General features: G+C 36.7%; 1 protein-coding gene across 3 annotated transcripts in view; it reads right to left on the reverse strand.

Moving 5' to 3' along the window:
- The window catches only part of esamb (endothelial cell adhesion molecule b), a 302,835-nt gene that overhangs the window by 14,492 nt on the left and 262,881 nt on the right, over positions 1–25,462 (reverse strand). For all 3 annotated transcript variants that reach the window (XM_072915025.1, XM_061973192.1, XM_061973191.1), the window contains exons 5-6: positions 527–649; positions 318–447 (exon numbers count right to left, since the gene is read on the reverse strand). In XM_072915025.1, the coding sequence (XP_072771126.1) occupies positions 318–447; positions 527–649 (253 nt within the window). The remainder of the gene's footprint in view (positions 1–317; positions 448–526; positions 650–25,462) is intronic.

Here is a 25,462-nt window from a genome sequence, read left to right on the forward strand (position 1 = left end):
GGAACAGTTTGAGTCAGATGAAAAATGTGGAAATTGTGGAACTTTGAAGAATGTCCCATTGATTACAATGGGAATTTCGGGAAAAGAGGGATTTTTTTGGAAAATGGTAAAAAACTTGAATAGTCTGGTGTTGAAAATGTTCAAAGCGGTCGAGAAATTTTGAAGTAATAACATGTTGAATTGAGAAATGGTATTATGGAATTCCTGGAAACTCAGGAAAACCGGGAATTTTTCCAGTTCCAAAATCAACTTTTTTTTTTTTTTCCTGATTTAGACACTTTTGACTCCAAATAGACGCCACATTAGTCCTCTCTTACTTGATCTCATTGGCCGTTTCCTCCTCGGTGTCCCGCCTCCTCCTCAGAAGGAATATGAGGAAGATCGCCATGGCGACCAGTCCCACCATGGACCCGAGGGTGGCGGCCGCAATCACGCCGGCGTTGGAAGCTGCCAAAGGACAAGACAGGCCGGGTGTTATTCACGGCGACTGGGCGTCCATGTTGGCGTGTGAGTGGCGTGCACACACAGGTGATAACCTCCAGGTTGATGGAGCAGCTGTCAGAGCCGGCCGTGTTGCTGGCTCTGCACATGTACTTGCCAGACATGCTCCTGGTCAGGTTGCTGAGCCGCAGGGTGCCTTGTCTCTCGTCTGCAAGCACACACACCTCTTAGCACACATTACATGTTACTGTCACACATAACATTGATTTTATTTCTCTATTAATGCATTAACATGTTTTAAGTGCACACAACATAAGTAATTTTATTGTGTGAATGCTCCAAACTTTCACACACATACACTCAAATTCATCTATTTAAACTTATTCTTCTTATTCTTCTCCAGAGTTTGACGCGCTCTACCTTCCACATTTTCACCCGATTCAAACCCTTCCAACATCAAACTGTTCACCCTATTCAGGAATCGCAGGCTTTCCCTTGAAAAATTCCCAGATTTCCCAAAATTCCAAGGTTTTACGAAACATTTTTTCCCCATTCAAAATGAATTGCCCATTTTTCAAACTTCAACCATTTCCACATTTTTTCAACCTATTCAAACTTCTTTTTTTCCAAGTTCAAAAAAATTCCAGGATTTTCCAGACTCCCTGCTTTTCCAAAGCCCTATTTACCGCCTTTTTTCCCCCGTCAAAAAATTCCTCTTAATCAGGACAAAAAAACCAAGTTGTTTTTTTAGCTGGAAAAATTCCCGGTTTTCCAAAAATTCCAGGAATTCCATAATACTATTTCTCAATTCAACATATTACTACTTCAACATTTCTCCACCGATTTGAAAAAAAAAAAAAAAGTTTTTTACCATTTTCAAAAAAAATCCCTCTTTTCCCGAAATTCCCATTGAAATCAATGAGACATTCTTCAAAGTTACACAATTTCCACATTTTTCATCTGATTCAAACCGTTCCAACTTCAAACTGTTCAGCCTATTCGGGAATCGCGGGCTTTCCTTTGACAAATTCCAAAAATTCCCAGAATTCCAGGTTTTCCGGGACTTTTTTCCCCATTCAAAATGAATTGCCCATTTTTCAAACTTCAATCATTTCCACATTTTTCAACCCATTCAAACCATTCTACCTTCTGGAAATTCAAACTTCTCTTTTTCCCCAAGTTCAAAAAAATTCCAGGATTTTCCAGAATTCCTGCTTTTCCAAAGCCCTATTTCCACCCTTTTTTCTGGCGACATATTTTTCAGCGCATTTGAACCGTTCCACCGTCAACAAATCCTCTTAATCAGGACAAAAAAAACAAAGTCGTTTATTGAACTGGAAAAATTCCCGAAATTCCAGGAATTCCATAATACCATTTCTCAATTCAACATGTTACTACTTCAACATTTCTGGACCCATTTGAAAGTTTTCAACACCAGACTAAGTTTTTTTTTTACCATTTTCAAAAAAATTCATTTTTTCAATGGGACATTCTTCAAAGTAACACAATTTCCACATTTTTCATCTGATTCAAACTGTTCCAACTTCAAAATATTCAGTCTGTTCAGGAATTGTGTGCTCTACTTCAACAATTCTAAAAAAAAAAATCCCGCATTTCCCATAAATCCTTTTTTTTTTTTTTTTTTTTTTTTTTTTTACATTTTCCCCATTCAAAATGAATTGACCATTTTTCAAACTTCCACCATTTCCACATTTTTCAACCTATTCAAACCATTTCACCTTCAACACCATTCTGGAAATTTAAACTTCTCTTTTTCTATGTTCAAAAATATTCCAGGATTTTCCAGAATTCCTGCTTTTCCAAAGCCCTATTTCCACCCTTTTTTCTGGCGACTACTCCTCCCACATTTTTCAACGCATTTCAACCGTTCCACCGTCAAAAATTCCTCTTAATAAGGACAAAAAAAATCCTGGTTTTTCCAAAATTCCAGGAATTCCGTAATACCATTTCTCAATTCAACATGTCACTACTTCAACATTTCTCCACCGATTTGGGGAAGAAAAAAAAAGTTTTTTTTACAATTTTCAAAAAAGATCCCTCTTTTCCCAAAATTCCCATTTAATCAATGGGACATTCTTCAAAGTTCCACAATTTCCACATTTTTCATCTGATTCAAACCCTTCCAACTTCAAACTGTTCAGCTTATTCGGGAATCGCAGGCTTTCTCTTGACACATTCCAAAAATTCCCAGAATTCCAGGTTTTCAGGAATTTTTTTTCAATTCAAAATGAATTGGCCATTTTTTAAACTTCCACCATTTCCACATTTTTCAACCTTACAAACCATTCCACCTTCAATATGTTCCAACATTCTGGAAATTCAAACTTCTTTTTTTCCAAGTTCAAAAACATTCCAGGAATTTCCAGAATTCTTGCTTTTCCAAAGCCCTATGTACACCCTTTTTTCTGGCGACTACTCCTTCCACATTTTTCAACCATTCCACCTTCCAAACATTAATCAGGACAAAAAACAGTTGTTTTTTGAACTGGAAAAAATTCCAGTTTTCCCCGAAATTCCAGGAATTCCGTAATACCATTTCTCAATTCAACATGTCACTACTTCAACATTTCTCGACCGATTTGAAAATTTTCAACACCAGACTATTCAAGTTTTTTTACCATTTTCAAAAAAAATCCCTCTTCTCCCGAAATTCCCATTGAAATCAATGAGACATTCTTCAAAGTTCCACAATTTCCACATTTTTCATCTGATTCAAACCGTTCCAACTTCAAAATATTCAGCCTGTTCAGGAATTGTGTGCTTTCCCTTGACAAATTCCAAAAATTCCCAGATTTCCCAGAATTCCAGGTTTTCCTGGACTTTTTTCCCATTCAAAATGAATTGGCCATTTTTTAAATTCCCACCATTTCCACATTTTTCAACCTATTCACACCATTCCACCTTTCTGGAAATTCAAACTTCTCTTTTTCCCAAGTTCAAAAAAATTCCAGGATTTTCCAGAATTCCTGCTTTTCCAAAGCCCTATTTCCACCCTTTTTTCTGGCGACATATTTTTCAGCGCATTCTAACCGTTCCACCGTCAACAAATCCTCTTAATCAGGACAAAAAAACAAAGTCGTTTATTGAACTGGAAAAATTCCCGAAATTCCAGGAATTCCATAATACCATTTCTCAATTCAACATGTTACTACTTCAACATTTCTCGACCCATTTGAAAGTTTTCAACACCAGACTAAGTGTTTTTTTTTACCATTTTCAAAAAAATTCCCTTTTTTCCCATTGAAATCAATGGGACATTCTTCAAAGTAACACAATTTCCACATTTTTCATTTGATTCAAACTGTTCCAACTTCAAAATATTCAGTCTGTTCAGGAATTGTGTGCTCTACTTCAACAATTCTAAAAGAAATTCCTGGATTTCCCACAATTCCTTATTTTTTTTTGCATTTTACCCATTCAAAATGAATTGGCCATTTTTTTAATTTCCACCATTTCCACATTTTTCAACCTATTCAAACCACCTTCAACACATTCTGGAAATTTAAACTTCTCTTTTTCCAAGTTCAAAAAAATTCCAGGATTTTCCAAAATTCCTGCTTTTCCAAAGCCCTATTTACACCATTTTTTCTGGCGACTACTCCTCCCACATTTTTCAACGCATTTCAACCGTCAAAAATTCCTCTTAATCAGGACAAAAAAAATCCCGGTTTTTCCGAAATTCCAGGAATTCCGTAATACCATTTCTCAATTCAACATGTCACTACTTCAACATTTCTCGACCAATTTGAACATTTTCAACACCAGACTATTCAAGTTTTTTACCATTTTCCCAAAAAATGGGACATTCTTCAAAGTTCCACGATTTCCAAATGTTTCATTTGATTCAAACTGTTCAGCCTATTCAGGAATCGTGGGCTTTCCCTTGACAAATTCCAAGGTTTTACAAAACATTTTTTCCCCATTCAAAATGAATTGCCCATTTTTCAAACTTCAACCATTTCCACATTTTTCAACCTATTCAAACCATTCTACCTTCTGGAAATTCAAACTTCTTTTTTTCCAAGTTCAAAAAAATTCCAGGATTTTCCAGACTCCCTGCTTTTCCAAAGCCCTATTTACCCCCTTTTATCCCCCGTCAAAAAATTCCTCTTAATCAGGACAAAAAAACCAAGTTGTTTTTTTAACTGGAAAAATTCCCGGTTTTCCCAAAATTCCAGGAATTCCATAATACTATTTCTCAATTAAACATATTACTACTTCAACATTTCTCCACCGATTTGGGGAAAAAAAAAAGTTTTTTACAATTTTCAAAAAAGATCCCTCTTTTCCCAAAATTCCCATTGTAATCAATGGGACATTCTTCAAAGTTCCACAATTTCCACATTTTTCATCTGATTCAAACCCTTCCAACTTCAAACTGTTCAGCCTATTCGGGAATCGCGGGCTTTCCCTTGACACATTCCAAAAATTCCCAGATTTCCCAGAATTCCAGGTTTTCAGGGACATTTTTTCCATTCAAAATGAATTGGCCATTTTTTAAACTTCCACCATTTCCACATTTTTCAACCTATTCAAAGCATTCCACCTTCAACACATTCCAACATTCTGGAAATTCAAACTTCTTTTTTTCCAAGTTCAAAAACATTCCAGAATTCTTGCTTTTCCAAAGCCCTATGTACACCCTTTTTTCTGGCGACTACTCCTTCCACATTTTTCAACGCATTCCACCTTCCAAACATTCCTCTTAATCAGGACAAAAAACAGTTGTTTTTTGAACTGGAAAAAATTCCAGTTTTTCCCGAAATTCCGTAATACCATTTCTCAATTCAACATGTCACTACTTCAACATTTCTCGACCGATTTGAAAATGTTCAACACCAGACTATTCAAGTTTTTTACCATTTTCCAAAAAAATCCCTCTTTTCCCAAAGTCCCATTGAAATCAATGGGACATTCTTCAAAGTTCCACAATTTCCACATTTTTCATCTGATTAAAACCGTTCAAACTTCAAACTGTTCAGCCTATTCGGGAATCGCGGGCTTTCCCTTGACAAATTCCAAAAATTCCCAGATTTCCAGGTTTTCCTGGACTTTTTTCCCATTTCCACATTTTTTAACCTATTCACACCATTCCACCTTTCTGGAAATTCAAACTTCTCTTTTTCCCAAGTTCAAAAAAATTCCAGGATTTTCCAGAATTCCTGCTTTTCCAAAGCCCTATTTCCACCCTTTTTTCTGGCGACATATTTTTCAGCGCATTTGAACCGTTCCACCGTCAACAAATCCTCTTAATCAGGACAAAAAAACAAAGTCGTTTATTGAACTGGAAAAATTCCCGAAATTCCAGGAATTCCATGATACCATTTCTCAATTCAACATGTCACTACTTCAACATTTCTCGACCCATTTGAAAGTTTTCAACACCAGACTAAGTTGTTTTTTTTACCATTTTCAAAAAAATTCCCTCTTTTCCCATTGAAATCAATGGGACATTCTTCAAAGTAACACAATTTCCACATTTTTCATTTGATTCAAACTGTTCCAACTTCAAAATATTCAGTCTGTTCAGGAATTGTGTGCTCTACTTCAACAATTCTAAAAGAAATTCCTGGATTTCCCACAATTCCTTATTTTTTTTTGCATTTTACCCATTCAAAATGAATTGGCCATTTTTTAAATTTCCACCATTTCCACATTTTTCAACCTATTCAAACCATTCCACCTTCAACACATTCTGGAAATTCAAACTTCTCTTTTTCCAAGTTCAAAAAAATTCCAGGATTTTCCAAAATTCCTGCTTTTCCAAAGCCCTATTTACACAATTTTTTCTGGCGACTACTCCTCCGACATTTTTCAACGCATTTCAACCGTTTCACCGTCAAAAATTCCTCTTAATCAGGACAAAAAAAATCCCGGTTTTTCCGAAATTCCAGGAATTCCGTAATACCATTTCTCAATTCAACATGTCACTACTTCAACATTTCTCGACCAATTTGAACATTTTCAACACCAGACTATTCAAGTTTTTTTTACCATTTTCCAAAAAAATGGGACATTCTTCAAAGTTCCATGATTTCCAAATGTTTCATTTGATTCAAACCGTTCCAACTTCAAACTGTTCAGCCTATTCAGGAATCGTGGGCTTTCCCTTGACAAATTCCAAGGTTTTACGAAACATTTTTTCCCATTCAAAATGAATTGCCCATTTTTCAAACTTCAATCATTTCCACATTTTTCAACCTATTCAAACCATTCTACCTTCTGGAAATTCAAACTTCTTTTTTTCCAAGTTCCAAAAAATTCCAGGATTTTCCAGACTTCCAGGTTTTCCAAAGCCCTATTTACCCCCTTTTTTCCCCCGTCAAAAAAATTCCTCTTAATCAGGACAAAAAAAACAAGTTGTTTTTTTAGCTGGAAAAATTCCCGGTTTTCCCAAAATTCCAGCAATTCCGTAATACCATTTCTCAATTCAACATGTTACTACTTCAACATTTCTCCACCGATTTGAAAAAAAAAAAAAAAGTTTTTTACCATTTTCAAAAAAAATCCCTCTTTTCCCGAAACTCCCATTGAAATCAATGAGACATTCTTCAAAGTTCCACAATTTCCACATTTTTCATCTGATTCAAAACCTTCCAACTTCAAACTGTTCAGCTTATTCGGGAATCGCAGGCTTTCTCTTGACACATTCCAAAAATTCCCAGAATTCCAGGAACTTTTTTTCAATTCAAAATGAATTGACCATTTTTTAAACTTCCACCATTTCCACATTTTTCAACCTTACAAACCATTCCACCTTCAATATGTTCCAACATTCTGGAAATTCAAACTTCTTTTTTTCCAAGTTCAAAAACATTCCAGGAATTTCCAAAATTCTTGCTTTTCCAAAGCCCTATGTACACCCTTTTTTCTGGCGACTACTCCTTCCACATTTTTCAACCATTCCACCTTCCAAACATTCCTCTTAATCAGGACAAAAAACAGTTGTTTTTTGAACTGGAAAAAATTCCAGTTTTTCCCGAAATTCCAGGAATTCCGTAATACCATTTCTCCAGTCAACATGTCACTACTTCAACATTTCTCGACCGATTTGAAAATTTTCAACACCAGACTATTCAAGTTTTTTACCATTTTCAAAAAAAATCCCTCTTCTCCCGAAATTCCCATTGAAATCAATGAGACATTCTTCAAAGTTCCACAATTTCCACATTTTTCATCTGATTAAAACCGTTCAAACTTCAAACTGTTCAGCCTATTCGGGAATCGCAGGCTTTCCCTTGACAAATTCCAAAAATTCCCAGATTTCCCAGAATTCCAGGTTTTCCTGGACTTTTTTCCCATTTCCAAATTTTTTAACCTATTCACACCATTCCACCTTTCTGGAAATTCAAACTTCTCTTTTTCCCAAGTTCCAAAAAATTCCAGGATTTTCCAGAATTCCTGCTTTTCCAAAGCCCTATTTCCACCCTTTTTTCTGGCGACATATTTTTCAGCGCATTTGAACCGTTCCACCGTCAACAAATCCTCTTAATCAGGACAAAAAAACGAAGTTGTTTATTGAACTGGAAAAATTCCCGAAATTCCAGGAATTCCGTAATACCATTTCTCAATTCAACATGTTATTACTTCAACATTTCTCGACCCATTTGAAAATGTTTAACACCAGACTATTCAAGTTTTTTTACCAATTTTAAAAAAAATCCCTCTTTTCCGGGAATTCCCATTGAAATCAATGGGACATTCTTCAAAATTCCACAATTTCCACTTATTTTATCTGATTCAAACCGTTCCAACTTCAAAATATTCAGCCTGTTTGGGAATTGTCTGCTGTACTTCAACAATTCTAAAAAAAACATTCCCGTATTTCCCATAATTCCTTTTTTTGTTTATTTACATTTTCCCCATTCAAAATGAATTGGCCATTTTTCAACCTATTCAAACCATTCCACCTTCAACACATTCCACCATCCTGGAAATTCAAATGATCATTTTTCCAAGTTCAGAAAATTCCAGGATTTTACAGAATTCCTGGTTTTCCAAAGCCCTAATTCCACTCTTTTTTCTGGCGACTACTCCTTCCACATTTTTCAACAATTTTCAACCATCAAACATTCCTCTTAATCATGACAAAAAAACAAAGTTGTTTTTTGAACTGGAAAAATTCCCGGTTTTCCCGAAATTCCGTAATACCATTTCTCAATTCAACATGTTACTCCAACATTTCTCGACCCATTTGAAAATGTTCAACACCAGACTATTCAAGTTTTTTACCATTTTCAAAAAAATTCCCTCTTTTCCTGAAATTCCCATTGAAATGAATGGGACATTCTTCAAAGTTCCACAATTTCCATCTGATTCAAACCGTTCCAACTTCAGCCTATTTGGGAATCGTGGGTTTTCCCTTGGCAAATTCCAAAAATTCCCAGATTTCCGGGACATTTTTTCCCCATTCAAAATGAATTGGCCATTTTTCAAACTTCCACCATTTCCACATTTTTCAACCTATTCAAACCATTCCACCTTCAACACATTCTGGAAATTCAAACTTCCCTTTTTCCAAGTTCAAAAAAATTCTAGGATTTTCCAAAATTCCTGCTTTTCCAAATCCCTATTTACACCATTTTTTCTGGCGACTACTCCTCCCACATTTTAACGCATTTCAACCGTTCCACCGTCAAAAATTCCTCTTAATCAGGACAAAAAAACTGAAGTTTATTTTTAACATGAAAAATTCCCGTTTTTCCCCAAATTCCACGAATTCCGTAATACCATTTCTCAATTCAACATGTCACTACTTCAACATTTCTGCACCGATTTGAAAATTTTCAACACCAGCCTATTCAAGTTTTTTTTTTACCATTTTCCAAAAAAATCCCTCTTTTCCCGAAATTCCCATTGAAATCAATGGGACATTCTTCAAAGTTCCACAATTTCTAAATTTTTCATCCGATTCAAACCGTTCCAACTTCAAACTGTTCAGCCTATTCGGGAATCGCGGGCTTTCCCTTGAAAAATTCCAAAAATTCCCAGATTTCCCAGAATTCCAGGTTTTCCTGGACTTTTTTCCCATTCAAAATGAAGTGGCCATTTTTTAAACTTCCACCATTTCCACATTTTTCAACCTATTCAAACCATTCCACCTTCAACACATTCCACCATCCTGGAAATTCAAACTGTCATTTTCCAAATTCACAAAATTCACAGAATTCCTGCTTTTCCAAAGCCCTATTTACACCCTTTTTTTGGCGACAACTCCTTCCACTTTTTTCAACGCATTTCAACCGTTCCACCGTCAAAAATTCTCTTAAACAGGACAAAAAACAAAGTTGTTTTTTAACTGGAAAAATTCCAGTTTTTCCTGAAATTCCAGGAATTCCGTAATACTATTTCTCAATTCAACATGTTACTACTTCAACATTTCTCGACCGATTTTAAAATGTTCAACACCAGACTATTCAAGTTTTTTTTACCATTTTCAAAAAAATTCCCTCTTTTCCCAAAATTCCCATTGTAATCAGTGGGACATTCTTCAAAGTTCCACATTTTTCATCTGATTCAAACTGTTCCAACTTCCAAATATTCAGCCTGTTCAGGAATTGTGTGCTCTACTTCAACAATTCTAAAAGAAAATCCCGCATTTCCCATAATTCCTTTTTTTTTTTCCATTTTCCCCATTCAAAATGAATTGGCCATTTTTCAAACTTCCACCATTTCCACATTATTTAACCTATTCAAACCATTCCACCTTCAACATATTCCACTATTCTGCAAATTTAAACTTCTCTTTTTCCAAGTTCCAAAAAATTCCAGGATTTTACAGAATTCCTGCTTTTCCAAAGCTCCTTTTCCACTCTTTTTTCTGGCGACTACTCCTTCCACATTTTTCAACGCATTTCAACCGTCAAAAATTCCTCTTAATCAGGACAAAAAAAACAAGTTGTTTTTTTAACTGGAAAAATTCCCGGTTTTCCCGAAATTCCAGGAATTTCATAATACCATTTCTCAATTCAACATGTCACTACTTCAACATTTCTCGACCGAATTGAAAATTTTCAACACCAGACTATTCAAGTTGTTTACCATTTTCCAAAAAAATCCCTCTTTTCCCGAAATTCCATTGAAATGAATGGGACATTTTCAAAGTTCCACAATTTCCACATTTTTCATCTGATTCAAACCGTTCCAACTTCAAACTGTTCAGCCTATTCAGGAATCGCGGGCTTTCCCTTAACAAATTCCAAAAATTCCCAGATTTCCCCAAATTCCAGGTTTTCCGGGACATTTTTCGCCATTCAAAATGAAGTGGCCATTTTTCAAACTTCCACCATTTCCACATTTTTCAACTTATTTAAACCATTCCACCTTCAACATATTCCATTATCCTGGAAATTCAAACTTCTCTTTTTCCAAGTTTCAAAAAAATTCCAGGATTTTCCAAAATTCCTGCTTTTTCAAATCCCTATTTACACCATTTTTTCTGGCGACTACACCTCCCACATTTTTCAACGCATTTCAACCGTTCCACCATCAAAAATTCCTCTTAATCAGGACAAAAAAACTGAAGTTTATTTTTAACATGAAAAATTCCCGTTTTTCCCATAATTCCAGGAATTCCGTAATACCATTTCTCAATTCTACATGTTACTACTTCAACATTTCTCGACCGATTTTAAAATTTTCAACACCAGACTATTCAAGTTTTTTATCATTTTCAAAAAAATTCCCTCTTTTCCCGAAATTCCCATTGAAATGAATGGGACATTCTTCAAAGTTCCACAATTTCAACATTTTTTATCTGATTCAAACTGTTCTAACTTCAAACTGTTCAGCCTATTCGGGTATCGCAGGCTTTCCCTTGACAAATTCCCAGATTTCCCAGAATTCCAGGTTTTCCGGGACTTTATTCCCTTTCAAAATGAATTGGCCATTTTTTAAATTTCCACATTTTTCAACCTATTCAAACCATTCTACGTACAACATATTCCACCATTCTGGACATTCGAAGTTTTCTTTTTCCAAGTTAAAAACATTTTCAGGATTTTCCAGAATTCCTGCTTTTCCAAAGCCCTATTTACACCCTTTTTCTGGCGACCACTCCTTCCACATTTTTCAACGCATTTCAACCGTCAAAAAATTCTCTTAATCAGGACAAAAAAAACAGTTGTTTTTTTGAACTGGAAAAATTCCCGTATTTCCCGAAATTCCAGAAATGCCGTAATACCATTTCTCAATTCAACATGTTACTACTTCAACATTTCTCCATTGATTTGAACATTTTTAACACCAGAATATTCAAGTTTTTTTTTTTACCATTTTCAAAAAAATTCCCTCTTTTCCCGAAATTCCCATTGTAATCAATGGGACATTCTTCAAAGTTCCACAATCTCCACATTTTCGATCTGATTCAAACCGTTCCAACCTCAAAATATTCAGTCTGTTCAGAACATGTGTGCTCTACTTCAACAATTCTAAAAAAATTCCCGGATTTCCCATAATTCCTTTTTTTTAATTTTTACATTTTCCCCATTCAAAATGAATTGCCCATTTTTCAAACTTCTACAATTCCCACATTCTTCAACCTATTCAAACCATTCCACCTTCAACACATTCCACCATTTTGGAAATTCAAACTTTTTCCAAGTTCAAAAAAATTCCCAAAATTCCTTAATACCATTTACTACTTCAACATTTATATTTAAGGGTGTGTATGTTCTCTACATCCAACATTACGTATTATTATAATTGATCTTTTTTGTAACGCTGATGAAAAACGTTAAAAACATTTTTTATCAGTACAACAAAAAGGAAGAAACAAAATATCTCAAAAAGTCAGGTGTAAAAGTACAGGACATAAATATTTTAATTAAAACAATTAAATTACAGAAATTAAAATACATATTTTAATCAGAAAAATAAATACAAATCTATTAAAATACACAAATAAAACGTAAAAAAGTTGATAGTTTTAATCAAATAAAACAAAGAAATAATAGCTTGATTTGAATATTAAATAGTTGTCTTAGGTACAACAAATAAGAGGATGCAATAAATCTTGTTTATACAAACTACATTTGATGAAATGATAAGTGTATTATTTTGACTGCAATTGAATATGATATGTTATATGTTTTGCTTCCTCCTGCTCCTTTTTGGACACATTTCTTTTTGTATTTCTCTTTTGATATTAAGATAGTCTTTTTTGTAAATAAAGACATTGTATTGGAGATGCGTGATTGTTTAACTTATACTGGTTTAATGGTTTATTGTGTTTGGAGTGAAATTAAATGAAAAAAGTTATAATGAAAAATTGTTTGGTAATAAAAATTTTGAGGCGCACTGAATCTACAGCATGGAAAGAAAAAAAATGTAAAAAGAAAAAAAATTAATTAAATTGTTATATGTATCCAGTGATTATACTATAAAGTTATTTTCCATTTAACTTCACCAGTTTTAGATTATTTTTATTCAAAATCGCTGAATTTTCACATTTGCCGTTCAAATACTGAGAAGAGACGGTGCGGTGATCAGCAGCCAGTCGAGGCACGTCACTCAGTGCCTCAACATGGATTGCGCAATGACTCGGCTAACTGCTGGCCTGCTGTGCAGTGAGACCGTATTGCTATATGAATTATATTATACATTTCCATAGTTTAGTTAGCTGAGGTATATAATGTACAGTGTATTTTGTCAACAACTGTATGTGTGTAACGTATTTCTTGTGCTGAGCGATCATAAAACTGCTGCGAAGACGCACTGGCTGAGGCTCGCGTAACCCCGCCTCCTGGTGCCGGTTAAGGCACCTCCGCCGCAGACTGCACCCCCCGACAGGAGCGCCACACCAACCAAAGCCCACACCCAAACCCTCCACGTGCAAGACCGAATCCACCCCACAAAAAGTCACTTAACAAGAAGCCAAAAAGTGCAAAACCAACAATGCTCGCGCCGGAGGAGCCGTGAACGACTGCAGGAGCCGTGAACGACTGCAGGGACACGACATTAGGTACACCTGCAGACTGCAGCACGGATTTCATATTTCATTCATTCACAACTCCTCCAACACCAACACCACTGTTCCCGCACTTATAAGTAAAGGTAAGACCATAATAACGTTTTTTTTTTATTAAATGTGCTTTTTTGTGTGCTACAGTTTGTATGTGTAAAGTTAAAGTTAAGTTAAAGCAGGGGCGTCACTAGCTTTTAAGGACAGGGGGGGCTTTGCCCCCAGGAGATGCACAGGATGCGAGCGAATGTTACGCACAAGCACAAAACTTCACAAACGGCTAACAAAGACTTAGAAATGATTCATTGTTATTATTATTATTTTTTTTAAATGCACGGGACGAAATGAAATGCTCCCCGGGACGATGGCTTTTAATCATATATTTTCTTTTTATGTATTTATTCATTTTACATTTTATATTAAATGTCTTGGTTTTTCCTCCCTCTGAAAATCCTATTAAATGTTTAACAAGCCATCCTATAATAATAAAACAGCTTTAATGTAACAATACAATAAAACAAATATATTTAATGTTTTTTTTCATTATTTTAACAATAGGCTTATGTATATTACTTTATATAGATTCTACAAGAAACACAAAACTTAAAAAATAAATGATTTACAATTGCACACACAAGGTTTTGTGCAGCTTCACTCATTGTAAAGGAAGATAATGTGCTTCGTACACCTGCAGGACCGCAAGCAAGGTCGCAGAGAAAATGCGGGCTGGAATTTGAGTGATGTGGGCATTTTCTATATGAACAAGTGGAATGGATTGGATACCGACGCAATAAAGGAGCTCTCTACCTTACGCTATGAAGTGAGGGGAAACTGAGTGAATAATAACAGGTTATATGATTATTTATTTAAACTCATATTTGGGCCACTTTATAATGAATATGTCGGCATTTATTTGTAAAAAAACAACAAAAAAAACACCAAATTATTTAGGGGGTTTTAAGAATATTTTAGGGGGGCTTGAGCCCCCCTAAAATAGGCCTAACAACGCCAATGAGTTAAAGTACCGTATTTTCCGCACCATAAGCCGCCCTGGGTTATAAGCCGCGCCTTCAATGAACGACATATTTCAAAACTTTGTCCACCTATAAGCCGCCCCGTGTTATAAGCCGCATCTAACTGCGCTAAAGGAATGTCAAAAAAACAGTCAGATAGGTCAGTCAAACTTTAATAATATATTAAAAACCAGCGTGATGTGGGCGCGCATGGAGTCGTATATCAACATGGACGGAGCTGCGTGAAAAAAGCCACCCGGCCTCTTCGCGTAAACTTCCCTTAACCACTCGCTCATCTTTTCTTCATCCATCCATCCCTTCGAGTTAGCTTTTATGATGACGCCGGCTGGAAAGGTCTCTTTTGGCAAGGTCTTCCTTTTGAATATCACCATGGGTGGAAGTTTCTGGCCATTAGCATGGCAAGCTAGAACCACAGTGAAGGATGACTTCTCATTCCCTGTGGTGCGAATATTCACCGTACGTGCTCCCGTTGTATCCACAGTGCGGTTCACAGGAATATCAAAAGTCAGTGGAACCTCGTCCATGTTGATAATGTTCTCTGGCCGGATCTTTTTTTCAGCTATCTTGTTTTTACAATATGCACGGAAAGTAGCCAGCTTTTCTTGAAAGTCTTTAGGCAGTTGCTGTGAAATAATAGTCCGTGTGCGGATGGAGAGATTGCGTCTTTTCATGAACCGGAAACCTGTCGCTTAGTAGGAACCATTTTGTGGTCTTTACAGATGTAAACACACAAAGGAAATGAAACGTAATATCCGCGCGCTTCTTCTTCTTCTACGGGGGCGGGTGGTTGCTTACAGTAGAAGAAGAAGCGCTTCCTCTTCTATGGGGGCGGGTGCTTACCTTGGCGGTTGCTTGCGTAGAAGAAGAAGCGCTTCCTCTTCTACGGGGAAAAAAGATGGCGGCTGTTTACCGTAGTTGCGAGACCGAAACTTTATGAAAATGAATCTTAATATTAATCCATATATAAAGCGCACCGGGTTATAAGGCGCACTGTCAGCTTTTGAGTAAATTTGTGGTTTTTAGGTGCGGCTAATAGTGCGGAAAATACGGTACCAATGATTGTCACACACACACTAGGTGTGGTGAAATTTGTCCTCTGCATTTGACCCATCCCCTTGATCACCCCCTGGGAGGTGAGGGGAACAGTGGGCAGCAGCGGCGCCGCGCCCGGGAATAATTGTTGGTGATTTAACCCCCAATTCCAAGCCTTGATGCTGAGTGCCAAGCAGGGAAGAATGCTGGTATGAGCTTTTAAACATAACCCGTTAACTGCTGCCAATCAAATGGTGAATAAGATACTCTTTAGGGTTCATATGTTTGTAAATCTGACTGTGATGAAGTCAGTGCCTCACCAGCCATCAACCTCACCGCACGTCACTGATCTACAGGTATAGTAAAATTATTTAAATATATAAAAATAAAAAAATAGCAGGTAAATTTAACCAAGTGATCAGTATAATTCAGTGCAATGTGACCAGAGGTGGGTAGTAACGCGCTACATTTACTCCGTTACATCTACTTGAGTAACTTTTGGGATAAATTGTACTTCTAAGAGTAGTTTTAATGCAACATACTTTTACTTTTACTTGAGTATATTTATAGAGAAGAAACGCTACTTTTACTCCGCTACTTTTATCTACATTCAGCTCGCTACTCGCTACTAATTTTTATCGATCTGTTAATGCACGCTTTGTTTGTTTTGGTCTGTCAGACAGACCTTCATAGTGCCTGCGTTTCAACAAATACAGTCACTGGTGACGTTCACTCCGTTCCACCAATCAGATGCAGTCACTGGTGACGTTGGACCAATCAAACAGAGCCAGGCGGTCACATGACCTGACTTAAACAAGTTGAAAAACTTATTGGGGTGTTACCATTTAGTGGTCAATTGTACGGAATATGTACTGTACTGTGCAATCTAATAATAAAAGTTCCAATCAATCAATCAAAAGTGTGAAGGAAAAAAGACAATTTTTTATTTCAACCGTACATCCCGTCAAAAGCCTAAAGACTGACTGCACAGTTCCTGTCTTCACAATAAAAGTGCCGCTCCATCGCGCCTGCGCTTTCAAAACAAGAGTCTCCGAAAGCCTGCGCAAACAAGCTAGCAAGCTACGGAGTTTGCCGCCAATGTATTTCTTGTAAAGTGTATAAAAACGAATATGGAAGCTGGACATATAAGATGCCAAAAACCAACCACTTTCATGTGGTATTAGACAGAAAGGAGGAACTTTTTTTCTCCTCCATTTGAAAACGTGGACGTTTGTCATCACTACTGTCTGATTCCAATCAATGCAAGTCATCAGAATCAGGTAATACACCAACTTATATTCTTGTCTTCATGAAAGAAAGGAATCTATATGTGTTAAACATGCATGTATATTCATTAAAACACCTTTAACATGTAAACAAAAACGGCAAAATAAATAAATATAAATTATATACTGTATATATCAATGTATGTATATATATATATGTGTGTGTGTGTGTATGTGTATATATATATATATATGTATATATGTGTGTGTGTGTATATATATATATATATATATATGATATGTGTGTGTATGTTACTCATCAGTTACTCAGTACTTGAGTAGTTTTTTTACAACATACTTTTTACTTTTACTCAAGTAAATATTTGGGTGACTACTCCTTACTTTTACTTGAGTAATAAATCTCTAAAGTAACAGTACTCTTACTTGAGTACAATTTTTGGCTACTCTACCCACCTCTGAATGTGACACCTCTACTAACAACAATATTACTAAAAATAGTTCAATCAATAACCCGTGTGTGCCTAATGAAGCGTCCCTGGAGTGTATTTCACAGAGAAGTATACGGACACTTCCTGTAATCCTATAATCTTCTCAGAGGGCAGAAAACTAAAAGCATTTTTGACCCGGAAAATAATAAATAAAAACAAACAAACAAAAAATGGGTCAAGTCTTTTTAGATTAACATATGACAAGTGATTTTTTTTTTTTTTTTTTTTTTTTTAATGCAGCTGGAAAATATTGCGGCGCTCGTTTAAAATCACTTCATAATCGTATTTTAGAGTCGTGCTAAACTCTTTAATGATGCGTGAGTACGAGTGGTGTGACATGATGCTCACGTTCAATCATTAGTTACTGTTTCCTCTCATCAATCTGCCTTTTAATCCACTTCTGCTCCATTTTGGCAGCGGTGCGAGCTTGCAGCACACACACATACACGCACACACGCACACACACACGATTTTGTTTGAATATTTCCGCACACAAAGGTCACGACACCGCGGCTCGTGCATGCGTTCCGCCGCCGCGCTTTCACAGGCGGGGGTATTACCATTCAACAAAATCTGTTCCCTGTTGCAGCAGCTGGCATGAAAACGCTGCAGTGTTGTTACAAACGCAGGCCGGCGGGAAGGCAAAAATACAAGTAAACAAGCAATTATAAGGACTTATGGGGACAAATCCTCCTGCGATTGAATCCCAGACAGCACATGTTGTCATCTCCTGTTCTTTTGCTTGTTGTAACATGACGTCTTATATTACATGCAGAATGGACATCACAGCAGGGTGTCCAGACTTTTTACACTCAGGGACGCATACTGATATTTTTAATTTTTTTAATATATATATATATATACAGGTAAAAGCCAGTAAATTAGAATATTTTGAAAAACTTGATTTATTTCAGTAATTGCATTCAAAAGGTGTAACTTGTACATTATATTTATTCATTGCACACAGACTGATGCATTCAAATGTTTATTTCATTTAATTTTGATGATTTGAAGTGGCAACAAATGAAAATCCAAAATTCCGTGTGTCACAAAATTAGAATATTACTTAAGGCTAATACAAAAAAGGGATTTTTAGAAATGTTGGCCAACTGAAAAGTATGAAAATGAAAAATATGAGCATGTACAATACTCAATACTTGGTTGGAGCTCCTTTTGCCTCAATTACTGCGTTAATGCGGCGTGGCATGGAGTCGATGAGTTTCTGGCACTGCTCAGGTGTTATGAGAGCCCAGGTTGCTCTGATAGTGGCCTTCAACTCTTCTGCGTTTTTGGGTCTGGCATTCTGCATCTTCCTTTTCACAATACCCCACAGATTTTCTATGGGGCTAAGGTCAGGGGAGTTGGCGGGCCAATTTAGAACAGAAATACCATGGTCCGTAAACCAGGCACGGGTAGATTTTGCGCTGTGTGCAGGCGCCAAGTCCTGTTGGAACTTGAAATCTCCATCTCCATAGAGCAGGTCAGCAGCAGGAAGCATGAAGTGCTCTAAAACTTGCTGGTAGACGGCTGCGTTGACCCTGGATCTCAGGAAACAGAGTGGACCGACACCAGCAGATGACATGGCGCCCCAAACCATCACTGATGGTTTGGGTTGGTTTGGTTTGCATTTCCTTTGGAAATCGAGGTCCCAGAGTCTGGAGGAAGACAGGAGAGGCACAGGATCCACGTTGCCTGAAGTCTAGTGTAAAGTTTCCACCATCAGTGATGGTTTGGGGTGCCATGTCATCTGCTGGTGTCGGTCCACTCTGTTTCCTGAGATCCAGGGTCAACGCAGCCGTCTACCAGCAAGTTTTAGAGCACTTCATGCTTCCTGCTGCTGACCTGCTCTATGGAGATGGAGATTTCAAGTTCCAACAGGACTTGGCGCCTGCACACAGCGCAAAATCTACCCGTGCCTGGTTTACGGACCATGGTATTTCTGTTCTAAATTGGCCCGCCAACTCCCCTGACCTTAGCCCCATAGAAAATCTGTGGGGTATTGTGAAAAGGAAGATGCAGAATGCCAGACCCAAAAACGCAGAAGAGTTGAAGGCCACTATCAGAGCAACCTGGGCTCTCATAACACCTGAGCAGTGCCAGAAACTCATCGACTCCATGCCACGCCGCATTAACGCAGTAATTGAGGCAAAAGGAGCTCCAACCAAGTATTGAGTATTGTACATGCTCATATTTTTCATTTTCATACTTTTCAGTTGGCCAACATTTCTAAAAATCCCTTTTTTGTATTAGCCTTACACAATATTCTAATTTTGTGACACACGGAATTTTGGATTTTCATTTGTTGCCACTTCAAATCATCCAAATTAAATGAAATAAACATTTGAATGCATCAGTCTGTGTGCAATGAATAAATATAATGTACAAGTTACACCTTTTGAATGCAATTACTGAAATAAATCAAGTTTTTCAAAATATTCTAATTTACTGGCTTTTACCTGTATATAAAGTACAGGCCAAAAGTTGGACACACCTTCTCCTTCAATGTGTTTTCTTTATTTTCATGACTATTCATCAAAACTATGAATGAACACATGTGGAGTTATGTACTTAACAAAAAAAAAAAAGGTGACATAACTGAAAAAATGTTTTATATTCTAGTTTCTTCAAAATAGCCACCCTTTGCTCTGATTACTTTTTTTGCCCACTCTTGGCATTCTCTCCATGAGCTTCAAGAGGTGGTCACCTGAAATGGTTTTCACTTCACAGGTGTGCTTGAAGCTCATGAAGAGAATGCCAGGAGTGTGCAAAGCAGTAATCAGAGCAAAGGGTGGCTATTTTGAAGAAATTAGAATATAAAAACATGTTTTCAGTTAATTCACCTTTTTTTTTTTGTTAAGTACATAACTCCACATGTGTTCATTCATAGTTTTGATGAATAGTCATGAAAATAAAGAAAACACATTGAATGAGAAGGTGTGTCCAAACTTTTGGCCTGTACTGAATATATATATATATATATATATATATATATATATATTGTCGGAGGCAGATATTTACATATATCCAAATTTAAGTGTTACTTCTTCTTATTTCATAGTCATATTTCGTGTTTTTCCATTTTGTTCTCTTTCTGTTTCTCTGCAAGTAAACTGTGTGTATTAACCTTGATCTTTGGAATGTGTTTTGACTAGAGAGATAATGTGCATGTGTTTTGACTAGAGAGAGGGAAGAGGAGAGAGGGTTTTGGGTCGGGAAGACAGACCATTTTAGCGGGGCGATCCGAATGTTCTATGCTGTCTCTGTGAATGTATATCTGCAAAGCTTTGCAAATATATTACAAAATACCTATTCTGTCTCTGGTGGTTTTTCAACTCAGCTTTAAGTGTCGTAAAGAGCTTGGGAGCGACTTGTGACTTGAATTCCCTGGGAGGAACAACTGGTCCAAAACGCAACAATATATATATACATATTTATATATTTTTTATTTTATTTTATTATAATTTTTATTTTTTTTATTTTTTCATTTTCAAAACAAAACACAATATATAAATTTTTTTAACCTGTAGGACTCCCCTCAAGTTTGATCCAGGGGACCAGTAAGGTTCTAAGTCAGTCATAAAAATGTAAAAAATGTGTCATTTATTAATTAAAAAAAATGTATTCAACGCCTAACCTTCCATATAAACTTAAAGGGGAACATTATCACCAGACCTATGTACGCGTCAATATATACCTTGATGTTGCAGAAAAAAGACCATATATTTTTTTAACCGATTTCCGAACTCTAAATGGGTGAATTTTGGCGAATTAAACGCCTTTCTAATATTCGCTCTCGGAGCGATGACGTCACAACGTGGCGTCACATCGGGAAGCAATCCGCCATTTTCTCAAACACCGAGTCAAATCAGCTCTGTTATTTTCCGTTTTTTTCGACTGTTTTCCGTACCTTGGAGACATCATGCCTCGTCGGTGTGTTGTCGGAGGGTGTAACAACACCAACAGGGACGGATTCAAGTTGCACCAGTGGCCCAAAGATGCCAAAGTGGCAAGAAATCGGACATTTGTTCCGCACACTTTACCGACGAAAGCTATGCTACGACAGAGATGGCAAGAATGTGTGGATATCCTGCGACACTAAAAGCAGATGCATTTCCAACCATAAAGTCAAAGAAATCTGCCGCCAGACCCCCATTGAATCTGCCGGAGTGTGTGAGCAATTCAGGGACAAAGGCCCTCGCTAGCACGGCAAGCAATGGCGGCAGTTTGTTCCCGCAGACGAGCGAGCTAAACCTCCCTGGATGTCTTGGCTCACACCGTCCCGAAGATGATCAAGAGAAGAATATCGACCCGAGCTTCCCTGGCCTGCTGACATGAGGGTATGTCTACAGAATATATTAATTGATGAAAATTGGGCTGTCTGCACTCTCAAAGTGCATGTTGTTGCCAAATGTATTTCATATGCTGTAAACCTAGTTCATAGTTGTTAGTTTCCTTTAATGCCAAACAAACACATACCAATCGTTGGTTAGAAGGCGATCGCCGAATTCGTCCTCGCTTTCTCCCGTGTCGCTGGCTGTCGTGTCGTTTTCGTGGGTTTCGCTCGCATACGGTTCAAACCGATATGGCTCAATAGCTTCAGTTTCTTCTTCAATTTGGTTTTCGCTACCTGCCTCCACACTACAACCATCCGTTTCAATACATGCGTAATCTGTTGAATCGCTTAAGCCGCTGAAATCCGAGTCTGAATCCGAGCTAATGTCGCTATAGCTTGCTGTTCTTTCCGCCATGTTTGTTTGTGTTGGCTTCACTATGTGACGTCACAGGAAAATGGACGGGTGGTTAAAATCAGGCACTTTGAAGCTTTTTTTAGGGATATTGCGTGATGGGTAAAATTTTTAAAAAAACTTCGAAAAATATAATAAGCCACTGGGAACTGATTTTTAATGGTTTTAACCCTTCTGAAATTGTGATAATGTTCCCCTTTAAGGTCTATCTGTCGAGATTAAGTATTTTTAATGTGTCAGTTTTTATGGCAAAAACACAAAATCTGCAATGTTTTCCCACCAAAAAAATTGATAAGATGAATATTTGATGTGAAGTAATTGAAGCCTTCAATAGATCAATGATTCATTTAAGCATTGATCACAACCTTATCTTTTTGAACTTGAATATATATTAACTGCAGCTTATAGAAGCGAACACGGAGACATGTAGGAGCAGACAGTAGCTGCGAGCGTGAGATCGGCGTGACTTTCACGCTGGTGCTTGGAGTCAAGCTATTGCCACATAAATGGAGTGCTTACCCAAAATCAACTTGAAAAACCTTCCCTGGCCAGCTGGACCAAAAATTACGATTTGGATGTGAACCAATTTTCCTTAACACCCATAATAGCTCAGGTGAGTAGCTAAACGTTGCTAAATCACCATCGTCATGACAACAAACACAACTACACTTTGAAATGTTTGCGTCCTCCAGGCAGCCGTTTAAGTTACACACCGGAGCACGCAACATATAATAGGAACCAGTGATTCTCAAACTGTGCCACGCCAAGGAATCACTCAATTAGGTAGTAATATAGTAATGACCTGACTCAAAGGTTTATCAGCCCTTAATGGACGTCGTTACAATGCCAAAATAAACAATTAAGACACAAACAGAACTGTGTTTCTGTTCAGACTGTTGCAGTGGCCAAACATATTGAATATACTTGTTAAATAAAAACTCTGCCTTGCTTTTAATGAATACTTGGGCTCACTACGCTACTGTATTTACATTTTGGTCATGTTTTCTGAGGGGGTAAAAAAAAGTTTGAGAACCACTGAACCACAAAAAAAAAACAGGTTGCACACACACACACACACACACACACACACACACACACACACACACACACACACACACACACACACACACACACACACACACACACACACACACACACACACACTCTTGTATTTCTTACCTTCTTGAGATCTCCAAAAAATGCCTACCTCTTTAGGACCACCCTTTCTCGATATATAAAGATGTGTATTTCCAACATTAATAATAAATACATACTATGCAAATATAAAAGAGGTAAGCTTTTAGTTCATCTTTTAATTTTTTGTTTGCAATTGGTTTTTAATATTCATTATTTACTTCAAGTTAATACAGTATGTCTCTATATATACATATTTATTTTTTTAAATAATTTTGGCCAAAGGGGGCGCTTTTTAAATTTCTTACACACACTTGTTATTACATATGTTGACCAGAGGGAGAGCACTTCAAATTTTTTCCACACACTTGTTATTTCATATGTTGACCAGATTTTTTTTTTTGACCAGCAGGGGTGCAAATGAGACATTCTCTATTAGATGCAATGTTATTGGGACCATGATTTATGTCATCACTTGTTCACACCTCCTCATATGGAAGATACTTTTCCTTGTTGACATCTCAAGAAGGGTAGAAATACAATAACACACACACACACACACTTGTATTTCTTACCTTCTTGAGACCTCCAAAAAATGCCTACCTCTTTAGGACCAGCCTTTCTAGATATATAAAGAAGTGTATTTACAACATTAATAATATATACATACTATGCAAATATAAAAGAGGTAAGCTTTTAGTTCATCTTTTAATTTTTTGTTTGTAATTGGTTTTTAATCTTCATTATTTACTTCAAGTTATCACAGTATGTCTCTATAAACATATTTATTTTTTTAAATAATTTTGGCCAAAGGGGGCACATTTAAATTTCTTACACACACTTGTTATTTCATATGTTGGCCAGAGGGGGAGCACTTTAAATTTTTTCCACACACTTGTTATTTCATATGTTGACCAGAAGGGGAGCACTTTTAAAAGCGACACACAGTCAATTTGAAAAATGCCTCCTTTTTGAGACCACCCTCATTTTGACCACCAGGGGTGCAAATGAGACATTTTCTATTAGATGCAATGGCTTTCCGTATCGGGACCATGATTTCGGTCCTAACTTGTTCCCCCGGTCCTCATATGGACGGTACTTTTCCTTGTTGACGTCTCAAGAAGGATAGAAACACACACACACACACACACACACACACACACACACACACACACACACACACACACACACACACACACACACACACACACACACACACACACACACACACACACACACACACACACACATTCTTGTATTTCCTACCTTCTTGAGACCTCTGGAAAATGCCTACCTCTTAAGGACCACCCTTTGTAGATATATAAAGAAGTGTATTTCCAACATTAATAATAAATACATACTATGCAATTATAAAAGAGGTAAGCTTTTAGTTAATCTTATCATTTTTTGTTTGTAATTGGTTTTTAATCTTCATTATTTACTTCAAGTTATCACAGTATGTCTCTATATATACATATTTATTTTTTTAAATAATTTTGGCCAAAGGGGGCGCATTTAAATTTCTTACACACACTTGTTATTACATATGTTGACCAGAGGGGGAGCACTTCAAATTTTTTCCACACACTTGTTATTTCATATGTTGACCAGATTTCGATAGATGTCACCAGCAGGGGTGCAAATGAGACATTCTCTATTAGATGCAATGTTATTGGGACCATGATTTATGTCATCACTTGTTCACACCTCCTCATATGGAAGATACTTTTCCTTCTTCATGTCTCAAGAAGGGTAGAAATACAAGAACACACACACACACACACACACACACACACACACACACACACACACACACACACACACACACACACACACACACTCTTGTATTTGTTACCTTCTGACGAAAAAATGCCTACCTCTTTAGGACCACCCTTTCTAGATATATAAAGATGTGTATTTACAACATTAATAATAAATACATACTATGCAAATATAAAAAAGCTTGTTGTGAAAAATGAGTTGGAATTTCACAAGAAAAGTGTCACAATTTCACAAGAAAAAAACTTAATTTTACTCAACGCAAGTCAAAATTTTACAAGAAAAACTTGACAATTGTGCAATATTATGATGAAAGTTGGAATTCTACTCAATTTTACAAGAAAAGCTTAAAGTTTTGGCAATTTTATAAAAAAGAGTCCAAATTTTACTCGACAAAAGTCACAATTTCACAAGAAAAACTGTTATTTGACTCAACGCAAGTCAAAATTTTAGAAGAAAAACTGAACATTTGTGCAACGCAAGTCAACATTTTACAAGAAAAACTGAACAATTTGTGCGATATTATGATGAAAGTTGGAATTCTACTCAATAACAGTCGCAATTTTACAAGAAAAGCTTA

The sequence above is a fragment of the Nerophis lumbriciformis genome, linkage group LG17, assembly GCF_033978685.3.
Source record: "Nerophis lumbriciformis linkage group LG17, RoL_Nlum_v2.1, whole genome shotgun sequence".
Lineage (NCBI taxonomy): Eukaryota > Metazoa > Chordata > Actinopteri > Syngnathiformes > Syngnathidae > Nerophis > Nerophis lumbriciformis.